General features: G+C 41.7%; 1 protein-coding gene across 6 annotated transcripts in view; it reads left to right on the forward strand.

Annotated features, from left to right (window-relative positions):
• Nucleotides 1-20,587, forward strand: part of FBXO16 (F-box protein 16) — a 137,453-nt gene that overhangs the window by 45,075 nt on the left and 71,791 nt on the right. For all 6 annotated transcript variants that reach the window (XM_029596179.1, XM_029596174.1, XM_029596178.1 and 3 more), the window contains exon 4: nucleotides 1,191-1,397. In XM_029596179.1, the coding sequence (XP_029452039.1) occupies nucleotides 1,191-1,397 (207 nt within the window). The remainder of the gene's footprint in view (nucleotides 1-1,190; nucleotides 1,398-20,587) is intronic.

A 20,587-nucleotide genomic window follows, 5' to 3' on the forward strand; every position in this document is an offset into this window, starting at 1 on the left:
TTCTCTGGTACCTACATGGCTACTAGAATTCTGCAGTGCATCATGGGGTAAATTTTCAAAGCCTTAGGCAGCTTTGATGTGGGTAAAAATAGTTACCCTAAGTCAGCCATGTCTGAAGAAATGGATAATTAGCCGCTGAAAAGTTTGCATGTACATTTGGACGCATAGAAAAGGGGCATTCCAGGGAGTGTTTTGTAGGCTTATTTTGGAAGCATACAGATAAATTTAACTTTTTCAAAAGTACAAGTATAGCAGGTTTACTACTAATGGATTTAACGTGTCATCATTTTAAAATATGTAAGGATAAACACACACTTTTAACTGCATTAACGTCCCAATATTCAAACACAATCAGGCCGATGCAATATCGGCGCACGTTAAATGGGCACTCATGATTGAGCACCTGCGCCCTTAAAGCTTGCCGATCCACCTCTCCCGGGCACCTGAATTAATATTTAAATCGGGTGCCGCAGAAAGGAGGAGGTGCTAGGGGAAATTGTGCACCCCTAGTGCAACCTCTGCAGCAGGCGCCCATGGGTTAGGAAAATGGATGCTCATTAATTGAGTCCCTTTTCATAACCTGACCACTGGCACTTTTTTTTGTTTTTGTTTTTTTTAAATTCTCATATTTTGGTTCCTCAGACTTAATATCGCAACAATATTAAGTCAAAGGAACTAAAAAAAAAAGGAACAGAAAAGCAGTAGTTTCTGCTTTTCTGTAATTTTTTTGGGCTCCTGAAGAATTAACATCTGCTCCGAGCAGATGTTAATTTTTGCGGGTTAAAAGGTTTGCATCAGGTGCACACTTTTTTTTTTGCATTGGGGGGAAACAGGTAATTGCTTCATCAATATGAATTTACATTTGATGAGCGCTATTACCTATACGCTTGATTGGACACGCGTTTTGGATGCACTAACCCACGTGTTGCATTGGGGGTTATGGACACGTGTCCAGGCATGTGTTGAGCTGTGCACTGTGGCCAGTGCACGGTATTGCATTAGCCTGAATGTATATGGGTACCTTGTGTTTGAAAATCAGTTTTTTTATGTAGGCTTAAGTGTGTAAGTACTGTACTTCTGCATTTAGGTTACCTATTGAAAGTTTACCCATATACGTCTAAAAGATAAATCTTAGGTAAAGTCCAAAGAATTGATTTACACTAATTTTATTTTTTAAATAAACTTTTTAGTTTGACAAGTGGACAGATGCCCAGCGACGAAGGATCCTGACTGACTTGCTTGAAAGATGTTCCATGTCTCAACTGAAATTCTGTAGCCATCAGCTACAGAAGAAAGTGCCATCAGAAGCTTTGGACTTCACTACAGTCCTTCCCAGAGTATTGTCTCTCTACATCTTTTCTTTCCTGGATCCTAGGAGCCTATGCCGCTGTGCACAGGTAAAGCTAAAGAGCAGCATATAGCAAAATTAGAAACACTAGGACAGTCTTTCGTAGCACCTAGACAGATGGGTTCAGGACCAGAGAGTTATGAACACATCTACCAGCAGATGGAGCAGAGCAAACTGATATCACAGTATATATACTCCTGCAGTGACATCAGCCTGTCAGTACTATTTTCCATTTCTAGCAGATGGTGGCCATGCATTTCCCTACTGAGGATTGCTTTAGATTTTAGAAGGAGAAATAAAAGGAAAATTAATTCGCTCCACTCTCCTGAGGTGATACCAAATGGTCTCTTCCCCCAGTTGAGAACTCCTGAGGTGATTTCTGTGGTCCCTCAGATGAATGCCTTGGTCCAGTAGCTGGTTTTTCAGCCGGCATGGACTTAGCTGCTTGGACAGCTGAAAGGTAGCGGGTGCAGGAAGCCGAGCATGGCGGTGATGGCATATGCCCTCTCTCCCTGCAGCTGGAGACCGTTTCTGTTCTCAGCTGGGAAAGGCTGAGCTCAGGTAAGATTTAAAATACATATACACACACAACGAGACACATAAGGAAGGATTTTGTTTAGGGTTTCCTCCTTACCCGGTCTCCGTACTTGGCGTGCCAGTCCAACGTTCGTCTTGATCCGAGGGAGGTATAAGGGACGTGGGCAGTCTTTCAGGTTGAGCAGCCTCTAGGTCCTGCTCTGAGGCACTTCTCCTGTGCGCTGCATGGTAGGCTGTGGTGGTGTTTCATGCGATTTGCCTTTGCGCTCGGCTGCTCTCTTCAAGAGCATCTGTTAGGGCAATGCATCTCTTTATGCAGTCAGGTTATGCGTCCAGTCTTTGGACACTTAGGTGGGTGTCAGTTTGGGCATCTAGGATAAGGGGTGTCTGGGCTAGACATGCGCTTAAGCCATGTGCTTAGCTTGGGTGTGTTGATTGTGCGTTTATCTTTGGGACACCTAGATTTTGGACGCCTATAAATTTTGCATGCCTAATTTTTGACTGCATAATAAAAAAAAAAAAAAAAAAAAAGAATGGCACTTATAGCTAAGAAATGTAAGTGTTTTTCCTTATGTGCTGCCGGGAGGAGTTTGATCGTTGTGGACTGCAAGGAACTTAAGAGTTTTGCAGATTGAAAAGAGAAATCCTATTTCGATGTGGAAGAACTTGATTATTCTATGTTGAAGTAATCCAAAGAGTAATCTGTCCTCAGTCAATAACTTTTGAACTGACTGATTGGGAAATGATATCTATTGTAATGAAACAGTGATGAAATAGTGCAATATATTGGGGGATATTGTATACATTGATAAGTGTATGTTTCGATAAATATTTGTAGTATCACTATGTTTACAGATATTAATATTTTTAAAGGGTATGAATGTGTGAGATTAGATAGTTTTAAAGTGTCTAGATAGGATGCATTAGATATTCTGTGAGATTAATAACATTTATACAGATATTGTGTGCATTTAGTATTCTCTTCATGTATGTGTAATTATTGCCTGTCATATTCAGGCATCTCAGCCTGGCGTGTCCTCTAAGTTGTGCCAACACTGCTTGCAGGCTCAGGGAGATTTATCTACCCCTGATTTTACTAAGCCTGGTTCTTCCCAGCCTGATGAGGGCCTGGGTAAAGATGTGTCAGTAGGTATGCCTGATTTTGGAACTCCCTTGACTGGTTCGTCAGTGGGGGAAAGTAACTCAGTGGGAGCAGCACAGGTGCCTTCTTGTTTGGATCCTTCTGGCTTTTCTTGGCTTGACTGTTTTGCAAGGGTTGCAATCCTTTCTTCAAGCACAGTCCTCAGCCCAAATCAATTTGGCCAGGGCAGAGCTGCAGTTAGTTTCTGCTGTCAAGCGCTGGAATATACCTAGATCAGCAGTAGGACTTCCAGATAGAGATCCGTATGCCATGGATGTCGAGGCTGATTCTGACTCTGTGGAGGATGGGGAAATTCATCCTGGACTGGAACCGTGTAGGACTATGTTGCAGTTCTTTCATCGAGATGAGTTGCCGGCTCTGATTTCCTAGCCTTATTTATTTAATAGCTTTCCTATTCCGACATTACAAGCTATTGTAGATCTAAGTGGTTTACAAATGAAAAAATTCATAAATAGTATTGGCACATAAAATTCAAGCAATTAACATAAAATAAATTAAAATTGGTGAGGGATTAATTAAAAGAGGGAACAAAACATTACAGTGCATTATGAGTGTAAAAGGGAGAGATATCATACTTATGGATCTGGGAAGGTAAGTGTGTAAAGATAGGTTTTTAGAGCTTTTTTGAAATCTTTTTTTTTTTTTTATTGAGTAATCGAATGGAATTTGGTAATGAATTCCAAATTATGGGGCCTGCAATGGAGAAGGCACGTTACCAGGTTAAATCTAGCCTGGCTGTCTTAACATTAGGTACTTATAGGTAGTTTTTATCGATCGAGCGTAGGTGGCGTGGAGGCTGGTAGAGCGTAAAAAAAAGAGCACAACCAGACGGACAAAGAGCTATGTATTAGGTTATGAATAATGGTTAAAATCTTGTATTGAGTACATTGGTGGATTGGTAACCAATGAAGTTGTTTCAAAACGGGGGTAATATGTTCTCTGCGAGGTGTATTAGAAAGTAATCAAGCAGCAAGTTTTTGGGTTAATTGAAGTGGGTGTATAATATAGTCAGGAAGTCCCAAATAGAGGGAGTTATAATAATCTAAACTGGTTAAGATTAGGGCTTGAAGCACTGAGCAAAAATCTTTTGGGTAAAGGAGTGGCTTTAATTTTTTTTAGTAGATGGATTTTGTAGAAGTAGATTTTTGTTACAGATAAAACATTGGTTGACATGGATAAGTTGGAATCCAGTATAATGCCTAGATTACGAGCTTGTCTGGATATGGGAATGGAGCAGTTTTCAAAGCTGAGTTCTGATGGTAGGTCACGGTGAAGTTAGGAATGGTTGATTGATAAATTATTTCTGTTTTGGCAGTGTTAAGTGTGAGTCTGTTATGAGATAACCAAGTATTTATTGTTTTTAGGTAAAGGGAAGCTAATGACAGAGTGTTATCCCAGGATGTATTGTAAGGAAAGATACATTGTACATCTGTTTATATTTTGAAGATTATATTGAGACTGGACAAGAGGTGACGGGTAACAGGTAAATGTTGAAAAAAAAAGCGGATAGGGTGGAACTTTGAGTGATGAGGATCTGAATTGACTTGCTGTGGCCTGTGGTATAGAAAAGACTTGAACCATTGAAGATCTGTACCGTTAATTCCAATATTTTGGAGATTCGAGCAAAGGATGTTGTGATCTAAAGTGTCAAAGGCTGCAGAAAAGTTGAGAAATATTAAGATATAGTCTATGTTGGAGTCAAAACCACGAATTGTAGAATCAAAAGAAGAAAGTAAGAGAGATTCAGTACTGTGCCCTTTGCGGAATCCGTGTTGATTTCAGTGTAGTATATTGTTTTCATCAATGTAATTACTTAGTTGATATAGTACTACTGATTCTATAATTTTCGCCAGTGTAGTTAGAGGCAATTAGATGGTAGTTAGATCAGAGGGATCTTTTGATTTGTTTTTTGGGATAAGAAGAATCGGTTTGTTTTAACGATTGCGGAAAAGAGCCTAAGGTTATTGATAAATTAACTAAATGAGTCATGGATGGGGAAATGTTTCCTCTAAGAGTCGTATCGGACCAAGTTTAAAAAGACTGTTGGATATTTTAGTTTTTGTGAGAATAGGAATAATAATGTCAGAGTCAATGAGAGAAAAATCAGTCCAAGAGTAGATAACTGGAGGGAGGCTGCTTTGTGGAATAGGAAGGTGGTGGAATTTTGAAGATAAATTAATAATTTTATCTTTAAAGTAGTTAGCAATATTTTGCAAAAGGAATTTGTGGTCAAAGGATTGATTTTTTAAAGTAGTTAATGACTTAACAATGTTGACTTGAACATTGGAATTACCATTAGCAGCTTGTATTTTATTTGCATAATACGTTTTCTTAGCGTGATCAATTTGTTTTTTATATTTCTGTAGGTGTGAGAAGTAGGCATTTTTCCTTTAATGAATAGGGTTTTTCTGCTATCGGCACTCTAATTGTCGTAATTTAACTTTCATGTGATGTAAAACTGGTGAATACTAGGGGGGCACTTTGTCTGGAAGAGACAGGGCAAAGTTTTTTTTTTTTTGGTGCAAACTTGTCTAAAGAACTAGAAATGGTATGATTCGCGTTTTCATTTTCAGTATCAATATCTTTAGCAGTGTCAGAGTCATGAATGGAAGGCAGTTGAGAGAGAAGGGAAATGCTAAGCAGTTCTAGGTTGAGCTTTTTTCTTTTATAGACTTTTTTGGTAGAAATGTTTGAATGGGATATGGCATTTTTATTGATCAGTAATCAGACCTTGGAACAGGTTGGGTTATAGCTGTTTAAAGAAGTAAAAAAGGGTTGTAGAGAAATAAATCGAGAGTTTGACCCATTGTATGAGAGGCTGATTAATTGTGACCATCCTAGACCTGAGAAGGCTTCAGAAAGTTGTTCAACTGTACCAGAATGTGGAACAATGTTGTAAGTTGAAGTCCCAAGTTACAATTGTTTTGGTTAAGTCCACAGGTAGGGTGGTTAGCGTTTCATGTAAAGCAGAGGGTTCACGATAGAGTAGCTCAGGAGGGCAGTATACAATGCAAAAGTTAGCAATGGAAGTAGTAATGAGCATTAATTCAAGTGAGCCAATAGAGTCAAGGACTTTCTTACTAGGTTGAAGAGCAGATTTGATTGCCAACAGACCACCTACACGTTTATTTAGTCTTGGTTATGAAAAACAAACATAGTTAGAAGGACAAATATTGTTCAAGATGATATTGTTATAATCATGTAACCAAGTTTCAGTAATGAACACAGCATCAGGAGAATGAGCGAGAATTAGGTTGTGAATAATTAGTACTTTTTTTTTCTATCAGATTGAGCATTAAAGACCAGTAAAGAGATAGTGTAGATTAATGCTATTGTCGTAAGGGATGGTATAGGCTATACTGAGAACAAATAACGGCATTTGGAAGGATTGTGGCGATGTACAGTTAATTGTTTGTGATGACCATGACCAGAAACAGTATTAATTTCTATGTTCTTGTTCAAAGAGAAAAAGTTAAAAAGAAGACTTAGCTAAATTGTAACAGCTGAGAAAGTAGGGATGTTGATGATCCTGAGTAAAATAACAAATATAGACGCACAAGAGATCACAGAAGGGGGCGCACAAAGAGGTCTACCCATTTGTTGCGCTCCTCTGGCACGTGACGTGCTGGTATCTTTATCCGGCTCCTCCTGATGACTTTGGAGGTGGGTGGGAACAAGCCTGCACAGCTTTGGGGCTGCTATGATGGTTACGCAGCACGAGACAGCAGCAGTTGAGAAGGATGGTCCAGAGCTCCTTTTGCTGATGCTATAGAAGCGATCCAGAAACAGACCAGGTTATCTGGGAGTCCTGTTAGATAAATTATTAATTTATCTTCAAAATTCCACCACCTTCCTATTCCACAAAGCAGCCTTCCTCCAGTTATCTACTCTTGGACTGATTTTTCTCTCATTGACTCTGACTCTCACATTATTCGTATTCTCCAGTTCTGAGCCAAAGAAAAATTCCCATTTTGATCTCCTTGCATAAAGCCTCTTGTTTTTTCCCTGTGGTGGAGGTCATTCAAAAATTGATTGAACCTGAGTGGGGTGCTTCAGAGACTAATTTCAAAGCGGGCCGGGTTTTGGAAGGTTTATACCCCTTGGATCCAGAAGGTGGGTGCACTTGTTTGTGCAGTCTCCAAAAGGATGACTATCCCCATAGAAAAAGGAGCGGCCTTGAAGGATGTTAATGATAGGAGGATTGAGACCATCCTTAAACAAGCATTTGAAGCAGTGGAAACATTACAGATAGCTTCTTGCTGTTGCCTGTGGCTTGCTGTTTACTTCTCTCTCAAGAGGTCGATGACTGTGGCGTGAACTCCAGGGCAATTATGAGGCCAGCAGCTGCCTTTTTGTCAGATGCAGGCTGCGATTTAGTCCGCACTTTGGTCAGAGGGATGGCTTCGTTTATAGCGGCCTGGTGTCAGTTATGGCTGAGAAATTGGTCGGCCGATGCAACCTCTAATGCTAACCTTACGAAATTGCCCTTTGAAGGCTTGCTCATATTTAGAAGCGAGTTGGAAAAACTGGCCAGTAAGTGGGGCAAATCCCCAGTTGCCGGAGGATAAGAAGCAGATGCTGCGCTCCTTTTCCATGAGAGGTCATGTTCAGGAATCCAAGCTTTTTTGACCCTACAGGGGAGCGACTTTCCAGAGGACTCGTTCTTTCAGTAGATCTCTGTCCTTTCATCCCAGACAGCCCAGACGGGGAGTGGACTTGGACAGTGGAACTTCCTGAATCCCAATAAAGGTTTGCAGACCCACCTCTGGGAACAGACACCTTTCTCTCTCTTATCAAAGGTGCGTCAAGATCACATCAGATCAATGGATCCTGGAGGTGATTTGAGAAGATATGCGCTGGAGAAGATACACAGAAGGGCAACCAAAACGATAAAGGGGATGGAACAGCTCCCCTATGAGGAAAGGCTGAAGAGGTTAGGGCTTTTCAGCTTGGAGAAGAGTCGGCTGAGGGGGGATATGATAGAGGTCTTGAACGAGTAGATGTGAATTGGTTATTTACACTTTCGAATAATAGAAGGACTAAGGGTATTCCATGAAGTTAGCAAGTAGCACATTTAAAACTAATCAGAGAAAATTCTTTTTCACTCAACGCACAATAAAGCTCTGGAATTTGTTGCCAGAGGATGTGGTTAGTGCAGTTAGTGTAGCTGGGTTCAAAAAAGGTTTGGATAAGTTCTTGGAGGAGAAGTCCATTAACGGCTATTAATCAAGTTTACTTAGGGAATAGCCACTGCTATTAATTGCATCAGTAGCATGCGATTTTCTTAGTGTTTGGGTAATTGCCAGGTTCTTGTGGCCTGGTTTGGCCTCTGTTGGAAACTGGATGCTGGGCTTGATGGAGCCTTGGTCTGACCCAGCATGGCAATTTCTTATGTTCTTATGGTGTCTTCCCTGCCACTCCTTGCAAAAGAAGCATGCAATGGAGTCTACTCTGTCAAGGCTCCAAAGTCTGAAGGCTGTGGTTCCAGTACCCAGATATGGCCCGTTTCTTGAAGGGAGTGTAACATCTTTGTCCTCCCTTGTGAATCTTAATCTGGTTTTGAACTTTTTGGTGGGTCCTACGTTTCGACTGTTGTGCTCAGTTTCCTTGCTTTTACTGAGCTTGAAAATGGTGTTTCCAGAGGAGATATGTTCTGCCCTTCGAATTTTGGATCTGCAGGCGTTGTCTTGTTGAACTGTTTCTTCAGGTGACTACAGGAGTGATTCAACTGCATATTGTTCCCTCTTTCTTGCCTAAAGCGGTCTCACATTTTCACTTGAATCGGTCCATTTCCTTGCCGTCTCTGGCTAAGAAAAGAGATGCGAAGGAATATCGCCTGTTTCATCCTTTGGCTGTCAAGAGACATGTCCTGAAGTATTTGGAGGTTTCTAAGCCTTTCTAAAAGGCGGATGGCTTGCTAGACCTTCATGGTGGAGGTAAACAGGGTGAGCCAGCTTTGCAGGCTTCAATAGCTCGTTGGATTATGGAGGTAGTCCATAGTCCACAGCCGCATATTTGGCCACTGAAAAGCCATTGCCTACTCAGGTTAGGGCTCATTCCACTAGGGCTCAGGCAGTGTCATGGGCAGAAGTTAGATTGTTGTCTCCCATAGACATTTGCCGAGCTGTGACATGGTCCTCCTTACAAATCTTTTCCAGGTATCATTATCTGGATGTGTAGGCCTGGGCGGATGCAGCCTTTGCACATGAGATGTTGACTGGACCGCAGGCAGCCTCCCACCCTATTGGGGAGTAGCCTTGGTACATCCCACTGGTCCTGAACCCATCTGTCTAGGTGCTAGGAAATGAGAAATTACTACTTACCTGATAATTTCCTTTTCCTTAATCTGGACAGATGGGTTCAGCTTCCCAACCTTGGCTCCCATATGATTTGTTATAGTCGTCCTGTGTTGCTATGTGTTCCAGGGGTTTCTGGAATAGTTCCTAGACTATTGTTAATGTATTTTTTGTCTGGGCTCAGTGTTTCATGTTTGCTGAGTATTGAAATGGTTAGCTGTTTTCAATCAAGGTTTTGCTAGTCTGTCCACAGTTGCTTTTGAAGAGAATACTGGCAGGCTAACGTCACTGGAGTAGTATATATTTACTGTGGTGTCAGTTTTGCTCCATCTTCATCTGCTGATAAAGGTGCATAACCCACTGGTTATGAACCCATCTGTCTAGATTACTACTTATCTTATAATGTCCTTTTATTTAATTTCTCATTATTGCTAAAACTTGCAGTTAGCTTATTGAAACTGGTTACTTTGAAGTAGATTCACTCCCAAAGGTCTGAGTTTCTAGTTGGCGAATAGCAGCCACATATCACGTTTTCTTAAATTTCTGCTGATGTAAAAGGTGATATTTGGCTGCTATTTCTGGTGTTTTGGAAAACTTGGCTATTTGGTTGAGGCCAGCAATCGATATTTGAAGCATTTAATAAATGGCGTCACATCATGCTCTCCATTACAGAGTTTTCCACCTCCCAACCTGACCCTAATGGGATTTAGATGCATGAGGAATATACATTTTTGAACTATAAAAAAAAAATTCCTAGACAAATAGGTTTTATTCTCCTTGACATCTCTATTCGAATAGATTTACTCCTACTTAATCTTGATGGCCTTGGCAACTGCATAGCACCTATTATTTCCTATGGGAGAAAACAATTATTGTTTTTTCTTATGGAAAATCATGACAGCCATGTTGTGCCTTTCTCTATAGTGTTCCATTATTCAGTTTCATTAGAAACAATAAGAAAAAGAATCAAATGAGTGGGGGGGGGGGGGGGAGTCCCATTTTCCTAGTTTTTTTTATTGCATTTTTTGAGACAGTACTTTGATTGCTGTAGCACACTATAGTTTATCTATTGGAATGTGGCTTTACTAGACTCTATTTAATGCACAAGCATCTCAAAATACTACATACATGTCCCCCTCCCCCATCTCAACTCCCCCATACATAACTCCCGCAATCACATTCCCATCATTCATATACACACCACTAAGCCTAGGAGAACCACAAAGGGTGCCAATTGTAACAAAAAAGGGATGGTTTATTTTGTGCACTATAAATAAATGGTTTGTATTTAACAGAGTTCGGAATTCTCAAGCCTCCTGAGATGCCTTCTGAGTGCCACCGCCTCTTCCTGCTGCTGATTTTGAAAATAGAACAGCAGTGTGTCTGGTTCAGGTTGAAAGAAAGAAAAAAGGGACAGTCAGTCAGGATACCTCATGGAGAACACAGAAAGCAGCATATGTAAAGCAAGAAAGAAGGTAGCACATACACCTACACCTCTATGTAGAGAGAATATCAAACTCTCCAGAGCAAATCCCACAAATTGCATGCATCCATCCACTGGTAGCATGCGTGAAAATAAGAAATTGCCATGCTGGGTCAGACCAAGGGTCCACCAAGCCCAGCATCCTGTTTCGAACAGAGGCCAAACCAGGCCACAAGAACCTGGCAATTACCCAAACACTAAGAAGATCCCATGCTCCTGATGCAATTAATAGCAGAGGCTATTCCCTATGTAAACTTGATTAATAGCCGTTAATGGACTTCTCCTCCAAGAACTTATCCAAACCTTTTTTGAACCCAGCTACACTAACTGCACTAACCACATCCTCCGGCAACAAATTCCAGCGCTTTATTGTGCGTTGAGTGAAAAAGAATTTTCTCCGATTAGTCTTAAATGTGCTACTTGCTAACTTCATGGAATGCCCCCTAGACCTTCTATTATTCGAAAGTGTAAATAACCGAGTCACATCTACTCGTTCAAGACCTCTCATGATCTTAAAGACCTCTATCATATCCCCCCTCAGCCGTCTCTCTTCTCCAAGCTGAAGAGCCCTAACCTCTTCAGCCTTTCCTCATTGGGGAGCTGTTCCATGCCCTTCTCTGTACCTTCTCCATCGCAACTATATCTTTTTTGAGATGCGGCGACCAGAATTGTACACAGTATTTAAGGTGCGGTCTCACCATGGAGCGATATAGAGGCATTATGACATTTTCTGTTCTATTAACCATTCCCTTCCTAATAATTCCTAACATTCTGTTTGCTTTTTTGACTGCTGCAGCACACTGAGCCGACGATGTTAAAGTATTATCCACTATGATGCCTAGATCTTTTTTCTGGGTGGTATCTTCTAATATGGAACCTAACATTATGTAACTACAGCAAGGGTTATTTTTCCCTATATGCAACACCTTGCACTTGTCCACATTAAATTTCTTCTGCCATTTGGATGCCCAATCTTCCAGTCTTGCAAGGTCCTCCTGTGATGTATCACAGTCTGCTTGTGATTTAACTACTCTGAACAATTTTGTATCATCTGCAAATTTGATTATCTCACTCGTCATATTTCTTTCCAGATCATTTCTAAATATATTGAAAAGTAAGGGTCCCAATACAGATCCCTGAGGCACTCCACTGCCCACTCCCTTCCACTGAGAAAATTGTCCATTTAAGCCTACTCTCTGTTTCCTTTCTTTTAGCCAGTTTGCAATCCACGAAAGGACATCGCCACCTATCCCATGACTTTTTACTTTTCCTAGAAGCCTCTCATGAGGAACTTTGTCAAACGCCTTCTGAAAAGCCAAGTATACTACATCTACCGGTTCACCTTTATCCACATGTTTATTAACTCGTTCAAAAAAGTGAAGCAGATTTGTGAGGCAAGAATTGCCTGGGTAAAGCCATGCTGACTTTGTTCCATTAAACCATGTCTTTCTATATGTTCTGTGATTTTGATGTTTAGAACACTTTCCACTGGGGTGTGCTGTGATGGCACCTTGAGAGGGTGTGCTGTCGCTAGCTCCGGTTCCAGTTTCTTGTTATCTTCTTTGGAGTTCTTGATTTTTACTAATGCCGTTGGAGAGCAGGTGAGAGGAGAGCCTTACTCTCCTGGGGAACTTTCACTGAGCCCTCCCGAATTTAGAACACCGCTGAGAGCTTTGCCTCGTACAGCTGACCGAGGAGACGAGTCGCAACCCGATGACATCATCGGACAGAGCCCGTTGGGTGGCCCAGACGCTGGCCGAACGAGTGGAGTGGAGGGAGTTTTTTTGGACCCCCGAGAATTTGAAACGTCGGGAGAAAGAGGAGGAAGGAGAGTGGTGACTCCCAGAACATCGGGCGAAACCGATGAAAACGTCGGACTTTGGGTAAGGAACCCTCCCCAGCAATTGAACAAACCAGTGGTAATAACCCTAGACAATATCTGGGAACTCATGGCAGGAATGTCCCTTAAACTAGATGTTCAAACTCAAAAACTGGACGAAATAGTAGCTAAGGTTGGAGTTCTCGAAACGGACACAAGAATTAAATTTAATGAGCAAGATAACTCCATAAAGAAAATTAATGAAGATATAAAAAGCCTCCAGAGTGCTAACACTGCAATGGTCTTAGAAAAAGTATCATCCCTGAGAAGACTTGAGTCTATTGAAAACTATATGAGACATCTTAATCTAAGTCTATTAAATTTTCCAGTTATTAATGGGGAAATACCCCTATTGTCCTTCAAGAAGTATGCAATGGAGGTACTAAAAATTTCATGTGAAGAGATACCACCTATAAAAAAAACTTTTCTTTCTACCTAAGAGAAGCAGCACACCGTTAACAATTCCTCCACGATCAGATTTTCAAAACCTGACAGATTATTTGGAAAATTCCAATGATGATATAATGGATCGTGCGGTGCTTTTTGTTACTTTTTTTGATGAAATGGCAGTATCTCTGATAATGAAGAGTTATTTTAAGAATATAAATGTTTCTTTTCATGGGGGCCTAGTACGAGTGTACCCAGACCTAGCTAGGTCTATGCAGTTGCATAGAAAAGAATTCCTATCTTTGAAAGCTGAGACCTTAGCATTGGGGGGCAGCTTTAAGTTGCGCTACCCCTGTAAATGCATAATCCAACTGGCCAGAAATACTAACATTTTCTTTTTACTGGAACAGTTGAGGGTTTTTATTTCTGGTAGGAGACTTCCTGATGAGGAATAATGGGTGTAAATTAATATTGTGGTGGTCAGGGCTCCTAATTTTGAAATGTTTGTTATATACTCCTCATAAGAGTTTCTGTTCTCTCCAATTTTTCCTATGAAACAAGAGATTGAGATTGAGAATTTGGTGTTTAAAATTTATAGGTTTTTTGCCTTAGATCATATGTAATAATATATCTCTGTATTTCCAATACAAATGTTTATTTGTATATTTGTTAAAAGATTATAAAAAAAAAAAAAGAACACTTTCCACTATTTTTCCTGCCACTGAAGTCAGGCTCATTGGTCTATAGTTACCCGGATCGCCCCTGGAGCCTTTTTTAAATATTGGGGTTACATTGGCCACCCTCCAGTCTTCAGGTACAATGGATGATTTTAATGATAGATTACACATTTTAACTAATAGATCAGAAATTTCATTTCTGAGTTCCTTCAGTACCCTAGGATGCATACCATCCGGTCTAGGTGATTTGCTACTCTTTAGTTTGTCAATCTGGCCTACTACATCTTCTAGGTTCACAGTGATTTCGTTCAGTTCATCTGACTTATCACCCCTGAAAACCATCTCTGGAACTGGTACCTCCCCAACATCCTCATTAGTAAACACGGAAGCAAAGAATTAATTTAGTCTTTCTGCAATAGCCTTATCTTCCCTAAGAGCCCCTTTAACCCCTCAGTCATCTAATGGTCCAACCGACTCCCTCACAGGTTTCTTGCTTTGGATATATTTTAAAACGTTTTTATTATGAGTTTTTGCCTCTATGGCCAACTTCATTTAAAATTCTCTCTTTGCCTGTCTTATCAATGTTTTATACTTACCTTGACAATGCTTATGTTTTATCCTATTTTCTTCAGATGGATCCTTCTTCCAATTTTTGAAGGATGTGTTTTTGGCTAAAATAGCCTCTTTCACCTCACCTTTTAACCATGACGGTAATCGTTTTTTGCCTTCCTTCCACCTTTCTTAATGCGTGGAATACATATGGACTGTGCCTCTAGGATTGTATTTTTAAACAATGTCCAAGCCTGTTGAACACTTTTAACCTTTGCAGCTGCACCTTTCAGTTTTTTTCTATTTTCCTCATTTTATCAAAGTTTCCCTTTTGAAAGTTTAGTGTTAGAGCTGTAGATTTACGTATTGTCCCCCTTCCAGTTATTAGTTTAAATTTGATCATGTTATGATCACTGATGCCAAGTGGCCCCACCACCATTACCTCTCTCACCAAATCCTGCTTGCCACTAAGAATTAAATCTAAAATAGCTCCCTCTCTTGTTGGTTCCTGAACCAATTGGTCCATGAAGCAATTATTTATTACATCCAGGAACTTTGTCTCTATCAAGTCCTGATGTTACTTTTACCCAGTCAATATTGGGGTAATTGAAATCTCCCATTATTATTGCACTGCCACATTAGTTTGCTTCCCTGATTTCTCTTAGCATTTCATCATGTCTGACCATTTTGTCCAGGTGGACGGTAGTATACTCCTGTCACTATACTCTTTCCCAACACACATGGGATTTCTACTGAGCGTTTAATCTTTTGTATGATCTTTATTCTGTTGGACTCTATACCCTCCCAGATATAAAGTGCCACACCCCCACCAAGTTGATCCTCCCTATCATTGCGACAGGGAGGATCAACTTCGTGATGCCAATTATGTCAATCTCATCATTTGCTGCTATACACTCTAACTCTCCCATCTTACTTCTTAGACTTCTGGCATTGGCATACAGACATTTCAAAGTGTGTTTTTTGTTTGTTTTAACAACCTGCTTTTCAGTTGTTTGGGATAATTCGGAAATCATTAGCTTTGGTGATTTTTTTACATATAGGCATATGGACTATATTTGTATTTAATGGAACCTCTCTGATGGGATTCCCTAACTCTCCTGTTTCATTAGTATCCTTCAAGGATACATTTCTCCGAACCATGCACTGCTGGGTGACTGTCGGCTTTCCCCCTTGTACTAGTTTAAAAGCTGCTCTATCTCCTTTTTGAAAGTTAGTGCCAGCAGCTTGGTTCCACTCTGGTTAAGGTGGAGCCCATCCTTTCGGAAAAGTCTCCCCTTTCCCCAAACGTTTCCCCAGTTCCTTACAAAGCTGAATCCCTCTTTCCTGCACCATCATCTCATCCACGCATTGAAACTCTGGAGCTCTGCCTGCCTTTGGGGACCTGCACATGGAACAGGAAGCATTTCAGAGAATGCCACCCTGGAGGTTCTGGATTTCAGCTTCCTACCTAAAATCCTAAATTTGTCTTCCAGAACCTCTCTCACACATTTTCCTATGTCATTGGTGCCCACATGTACCACAACAGCCGGCTCCTCCCCAGCACTGTCTATAATCCTATTTAGGTGATGCGTGAGGTCTGCCACCTTCGCACCAGGCAGGCAAGTTACCAGGTGGTCCTCACGTCCACCAGCCACCCTGCTATCTACATTTCTAATAATCGAATCACCAGCTATGATGGCCGGCCTAACCCTTTTCTCCTGGGCAGTAGTCTTGGGAGAATTGTCCTCAGTGCGAGAGGACAATACATCACCTGGAGAGCAGGTCCTTGCTACAGGATCACTTCCTGCTACACCAGGGTGATGTTCTACTGAGAAACCTTTCTGATCCAAGGCAGCACTGGGGCTGCCAGACTGGATTTGGGACTTGGCTACTATGTCCCTGAAGGTCTCATCAATGTACTTCTGTCTCCCTCAGCTCTTCCAAGTCTGCTACTCTAGCCTCCAGAGATCGGACTCGTTCCCTGAGAGCCAGGAGCTCTTTGCACTGTGTGCACACATATAGTCTCTCACCGGGTACAAAAATCATACATGTGACACTCAATGCAAAAGTCTGGAAAGCCCCCCTCTTGCTGCTGGACTGCTGCCTTCATCTTAGTTTTATTAAGTTCCTAGTTAAGTTTAGGATACTAAGGGAGTTGGAATGAGAATACTTTAAATTTACAGGTGAATTTACTAATTAATCAGCTAGTGTCCTACAAGGGGATGATTAAACTTTCAATAAGGGCTGGTACAGTAGTATGATTTAGATAAGACCCTGATTGATTTTTTAATGAGAAAGTGTCTCGTGCCTAAAAATTAATGGTTGAGTGGGTGGGAAATACAGACACTAGAATTAACTATCTCTGGCTTGCTTATTACCTCAGACACACACAAACTCTAAAGAATATATCCCTTAATTTCACCTTTCACCAAACTTTTATAAGCCCAAAAATTTCTGAAAGCTATACTTACCAATCCTCTTTAACCACTGTTAAATGAATCTTCACTCGGTTAATGGAAGAGTTTGAGATTTGCGCGCCATTAGGCGCATACTTCCAGTCCTCCTCGACTGCATATGTGTAGAACCCAGTGGACCCTTAGGTTCCAATGGCTTCAGGCCACTCAGAATCTGCAGAACTGCATCTAAGTCACTCAGTCCCTGTGATGGCGGGAAATTTCCAATTTAGAACAGTGGATGTTTTTCCAAATTCCTCAGGTTCAAATTATCTTAACCATGGATGCATCCACCCTAGACTGGGGAGCTCATGTGGATGGGTCCAGCACCCAGGGTCTCTGGTTCACCCAGGAACTTCTCTGTTAAATGAATTTTCTGTAACTTTGAGCGATCAGGTATGCGCTGTAGGCTTTCAGAGATTGGTTGTCCAAAAACATTGTTGATTCAGACAACCAACCAGATGCCAATGTTCTATTTCAACAAGCAGGGAAGTACAGGACTTACCTCCTGTATCAAGAGGCGATCCAGATATAGTCATGGGCCCACTCCCACAAGATGGTGTTCATGGCCATGTATTTTGCCATTACAGAGAATGGGGTAACAGATGGACTGAGTTCCTCCTTCAGTTCCAATGAATGATCTCCGGACCAGGGGCTGGCGAACCAGATCTTCTATCTCTCTGGAAGCTCAGAGGTGTATCTGTTCACAGCCCTTTGAAACAGGAAAGTTTCTCAATTGTGCACCGTGTACAGGACACATGGCAAGCTAGCCTCAAGATGCCTTTGCCCTTCATTGGGGCCAGAGTCTCCAGTACATGTCTCCTCCAGCTCCGCTAGTGGCAAAGACTTTTTTGAAGTTCAGGCAGGACAAAGGGATTTTGATTTTCATAGCCCCCTATTGGCTGAGACAGATCTGGTTTTCACTCCTTAGGGAGTTTTCCAATTGGAAACTGATCAGACTAGGGACTTCCATGATCTCATCACCCAGGATTGGGTCAAGTTGCAACATCCCAACCTTCAGGCCCTGTCGCTCACAGCTAGGATGTTGAGAGGTTGATTTTGCAATCTCTCAATCTCTCTCGGAAGATGTCTCGTGTCCTCATAGCTTCTAGAAAGTCTTCCACTAGAAAGTCCTATGGACTGAAATGGAGGAGGTTTTCAGTGTGGTGTAAGCAACAAGCCCTAGACCCTTTCTTCTGCTCAGCACAAAGACTGCTTGATTATCTTCTATACCTCTCCAAAGCTGTTCTCAAGACCAACTCTGTTATCTAATTACCTTTGGCATGCATTGCCATAGTGTAGAGCAGGACTTTCTAAACCTATCCTGGGGACCCCAGAGCCCAGTCGGGTTTTCAGGATATCTACAATGAATGTGCTCAAGATAAATTTGTATATACTGAGACTTCATGGTATGCTAATTTCTTATGCATATTCATTGTCGATATCCTGAAAATCTGACTGGCTGTAGGGTCCCCAGGACAGGTTTGGGAAGACCTGGGGCAGAGGGCAAACCCATTTCTGTGCAGCTTATATTTTGTGCATTTCATGTGGAGTCTGCTTCACTTGAAGCCTCCCCTAAGGCCTCCTGCTGTGTCTTGGGACCTCAGCATGGTTTTAGCTCAGCTGATGAAAACTCCTCTTTGGCCAATGCACTTTTGTATCTTGAAGTACCTGACCTGGAATGTTGTAATTTTGGCAGTGGTCACTTCAGCACACAGGGTCAGTGAGCTCCAGGCTTTATTGACTTATCCACCTTACACTTCTTTTTCACAATAGGGTGATCTTGCATAGACACCCTAAGTTCCTGCCTAAAGTGGTGTCAGACTTCCTCTTAAGCAGTCCATTCTTTCCCAGGCCTCATTCGCACCAAGGCAAACAAGCCTTGCACAATTTGGCCTGTAAGAGAGCCTTGGCCTTCTGTCTAAGGTGAACAGAAGCCCATAAACAGTCCACCCAGATTTGTTGTTTTTTTTATTTTGACCAAAACAGGTTGGGGATCGCTTTTGACAAGAAGACACTTTCCAATTGGCAAGCAGACTACATCTTCTGTTATGCCCAAGCCAGATTGCATCGTGAGGGTCATATCAAGACTTAGTCTGTTTGAGCCATGGCAGTGTCTGTGGCCCACTTATGAGCAGTTTCAATGGAGAAGATCTGCAAAGCTGTGTCATGGAATTCCATTCACTCATTCACATCACATTATTGTTTGGACAGGGATGGCCAATGCGACAGCGAGTTTGGCCAATCTGTCCTTCGGAATTTGTTTGAAGTTTAGAACCCAACTCTCTGGCTGCCTAGGGCCAGTTTTTTTCTGTTCAGACTGCCCCTTCTGTTACCAACAAAACAACACTGTGCCTGTTGGTATCTATTTTGTTGGTCCCCTTTTTTGTTGGGTGGGAGAGGCGTCTATAGCTAGGGATTCACCCATGTGTAAGGATTGCCATCCTGCTTGTTCTCCGAGAAAGCAGAGTTGCTTACCTGTAACAAATGTTCTCTGAGGACAGCAGGATGGCAGTCCTCACATAACCTGCCCTATGGAGTTGGATCTTTATTTCGTGGGGTTTGTTCCTTAATTGTATGTTATAAGACTGAAGGGACCCTGTGTGGCCATGTGGTATAATGCATACATCAGCATGCTCAGAGAGGCTCAAAGTTCTAGAAACTCTGACATACGTTTTCCATGCAGGGCTCCATCAGATGATAACATCAGATGATAAGGAATATCGAGTAAGAAAAGGGAAGTGATTATCCCCTTGTACAGGTCCTTGGTGAGGCCTCACCTGGAGTACTGTGTTCAGTTCTGGAGACCGTATCTACAAAGAGACAGAGACAAGATGGAAGCGGTACAGAGAAGGGCGACCAGAAAGGTGGAGGGTCTTCATCGGATGTCATACGAGGAGAGATTGAAGAATCTGAATATGTACACCCTGGAGGAAAGGAGGAGCAGGGGTGATATGATTCAGACCTTCAGATACTTGAAAAACTTTAACGATCCAAAGACAACGACAAACCTTTTCCGCCAGAAAAAAATCAGCAGAACCAGGGGTCACGAGCTGAGGCTCCAGGGTGGAAGACTAAGAACCAATGTCAGGAAGTATTTCTTCACAGAGAGAGTGGTGGATGCCTGGAATGCCCTTCCGGAAGAAGTGGTGAAGTCCAAAACTGTGAAGGACTTCAAAGGGGCGTGGGATAAACATTGTGGATCCATCAGGTCTAGAGGACGTGTATAAAGAGGAGGCAGCAAAACACTGCACGGAGCGGCAGTAGCCACAGAGGCATTCACGGAGCGGGATGCCAGTGGCCAGTGGTTGGTGTTCCACCTTCACGGAGCGGAAGGATGGAGGGCTACCATCTCCAAATTAAATTAAAAAAAAAAAACAAAAAACATGGGTGGGCAAGAGTATATAAAATTAACAGAGAGTTCATAGGCTATAGGTATTACCAATAATTAGGCTTATTCAATATTTGTTGATAGTTAATGTGGCTTTCAATGCATACTTCACTTTCAATGTATATCCAGCATAGCTCTCTGCTTCAACGGCAAGGGAGAAGAAAAACTAATACTTCACGCATATCCAGCATAGCTCTCTGCTTCAATGGCAGGAGAGAAGAAAAACAACCAATAAGGGCTGAATAATATAGTCTGGTTAAACAAATAAGTATGGGTGTAGCTTGCTTGTTGCGGCGGTTCCTACCACTAACTAATCAAGCTTGATATTTCATATTTCACTTGGATGCAGCTCCATCACTGCTCTCTGCATTAATGGTGGGGGTGAAAGGGAAATAGAACCAAGGTTGCTAAGAGCCAAGAGAAAC

The sequence above is a fragment of the Rhinatrema bivittatum genome, chromosome 3 (genome assembly GCF_901001135.1).
Source record: "Rhinatrema bivittatum chromosome 3, aRhiBiv1.1, whole genome shotgun sequence".
NCBI classification, from domain to species: domain Eukaryota; kingdom Metazoa; phylum Chordata; class Amphibia; order Gymnophiona; family Rhinatrematidae; genus Rhinatrema; species Rhinatrema bivittatum.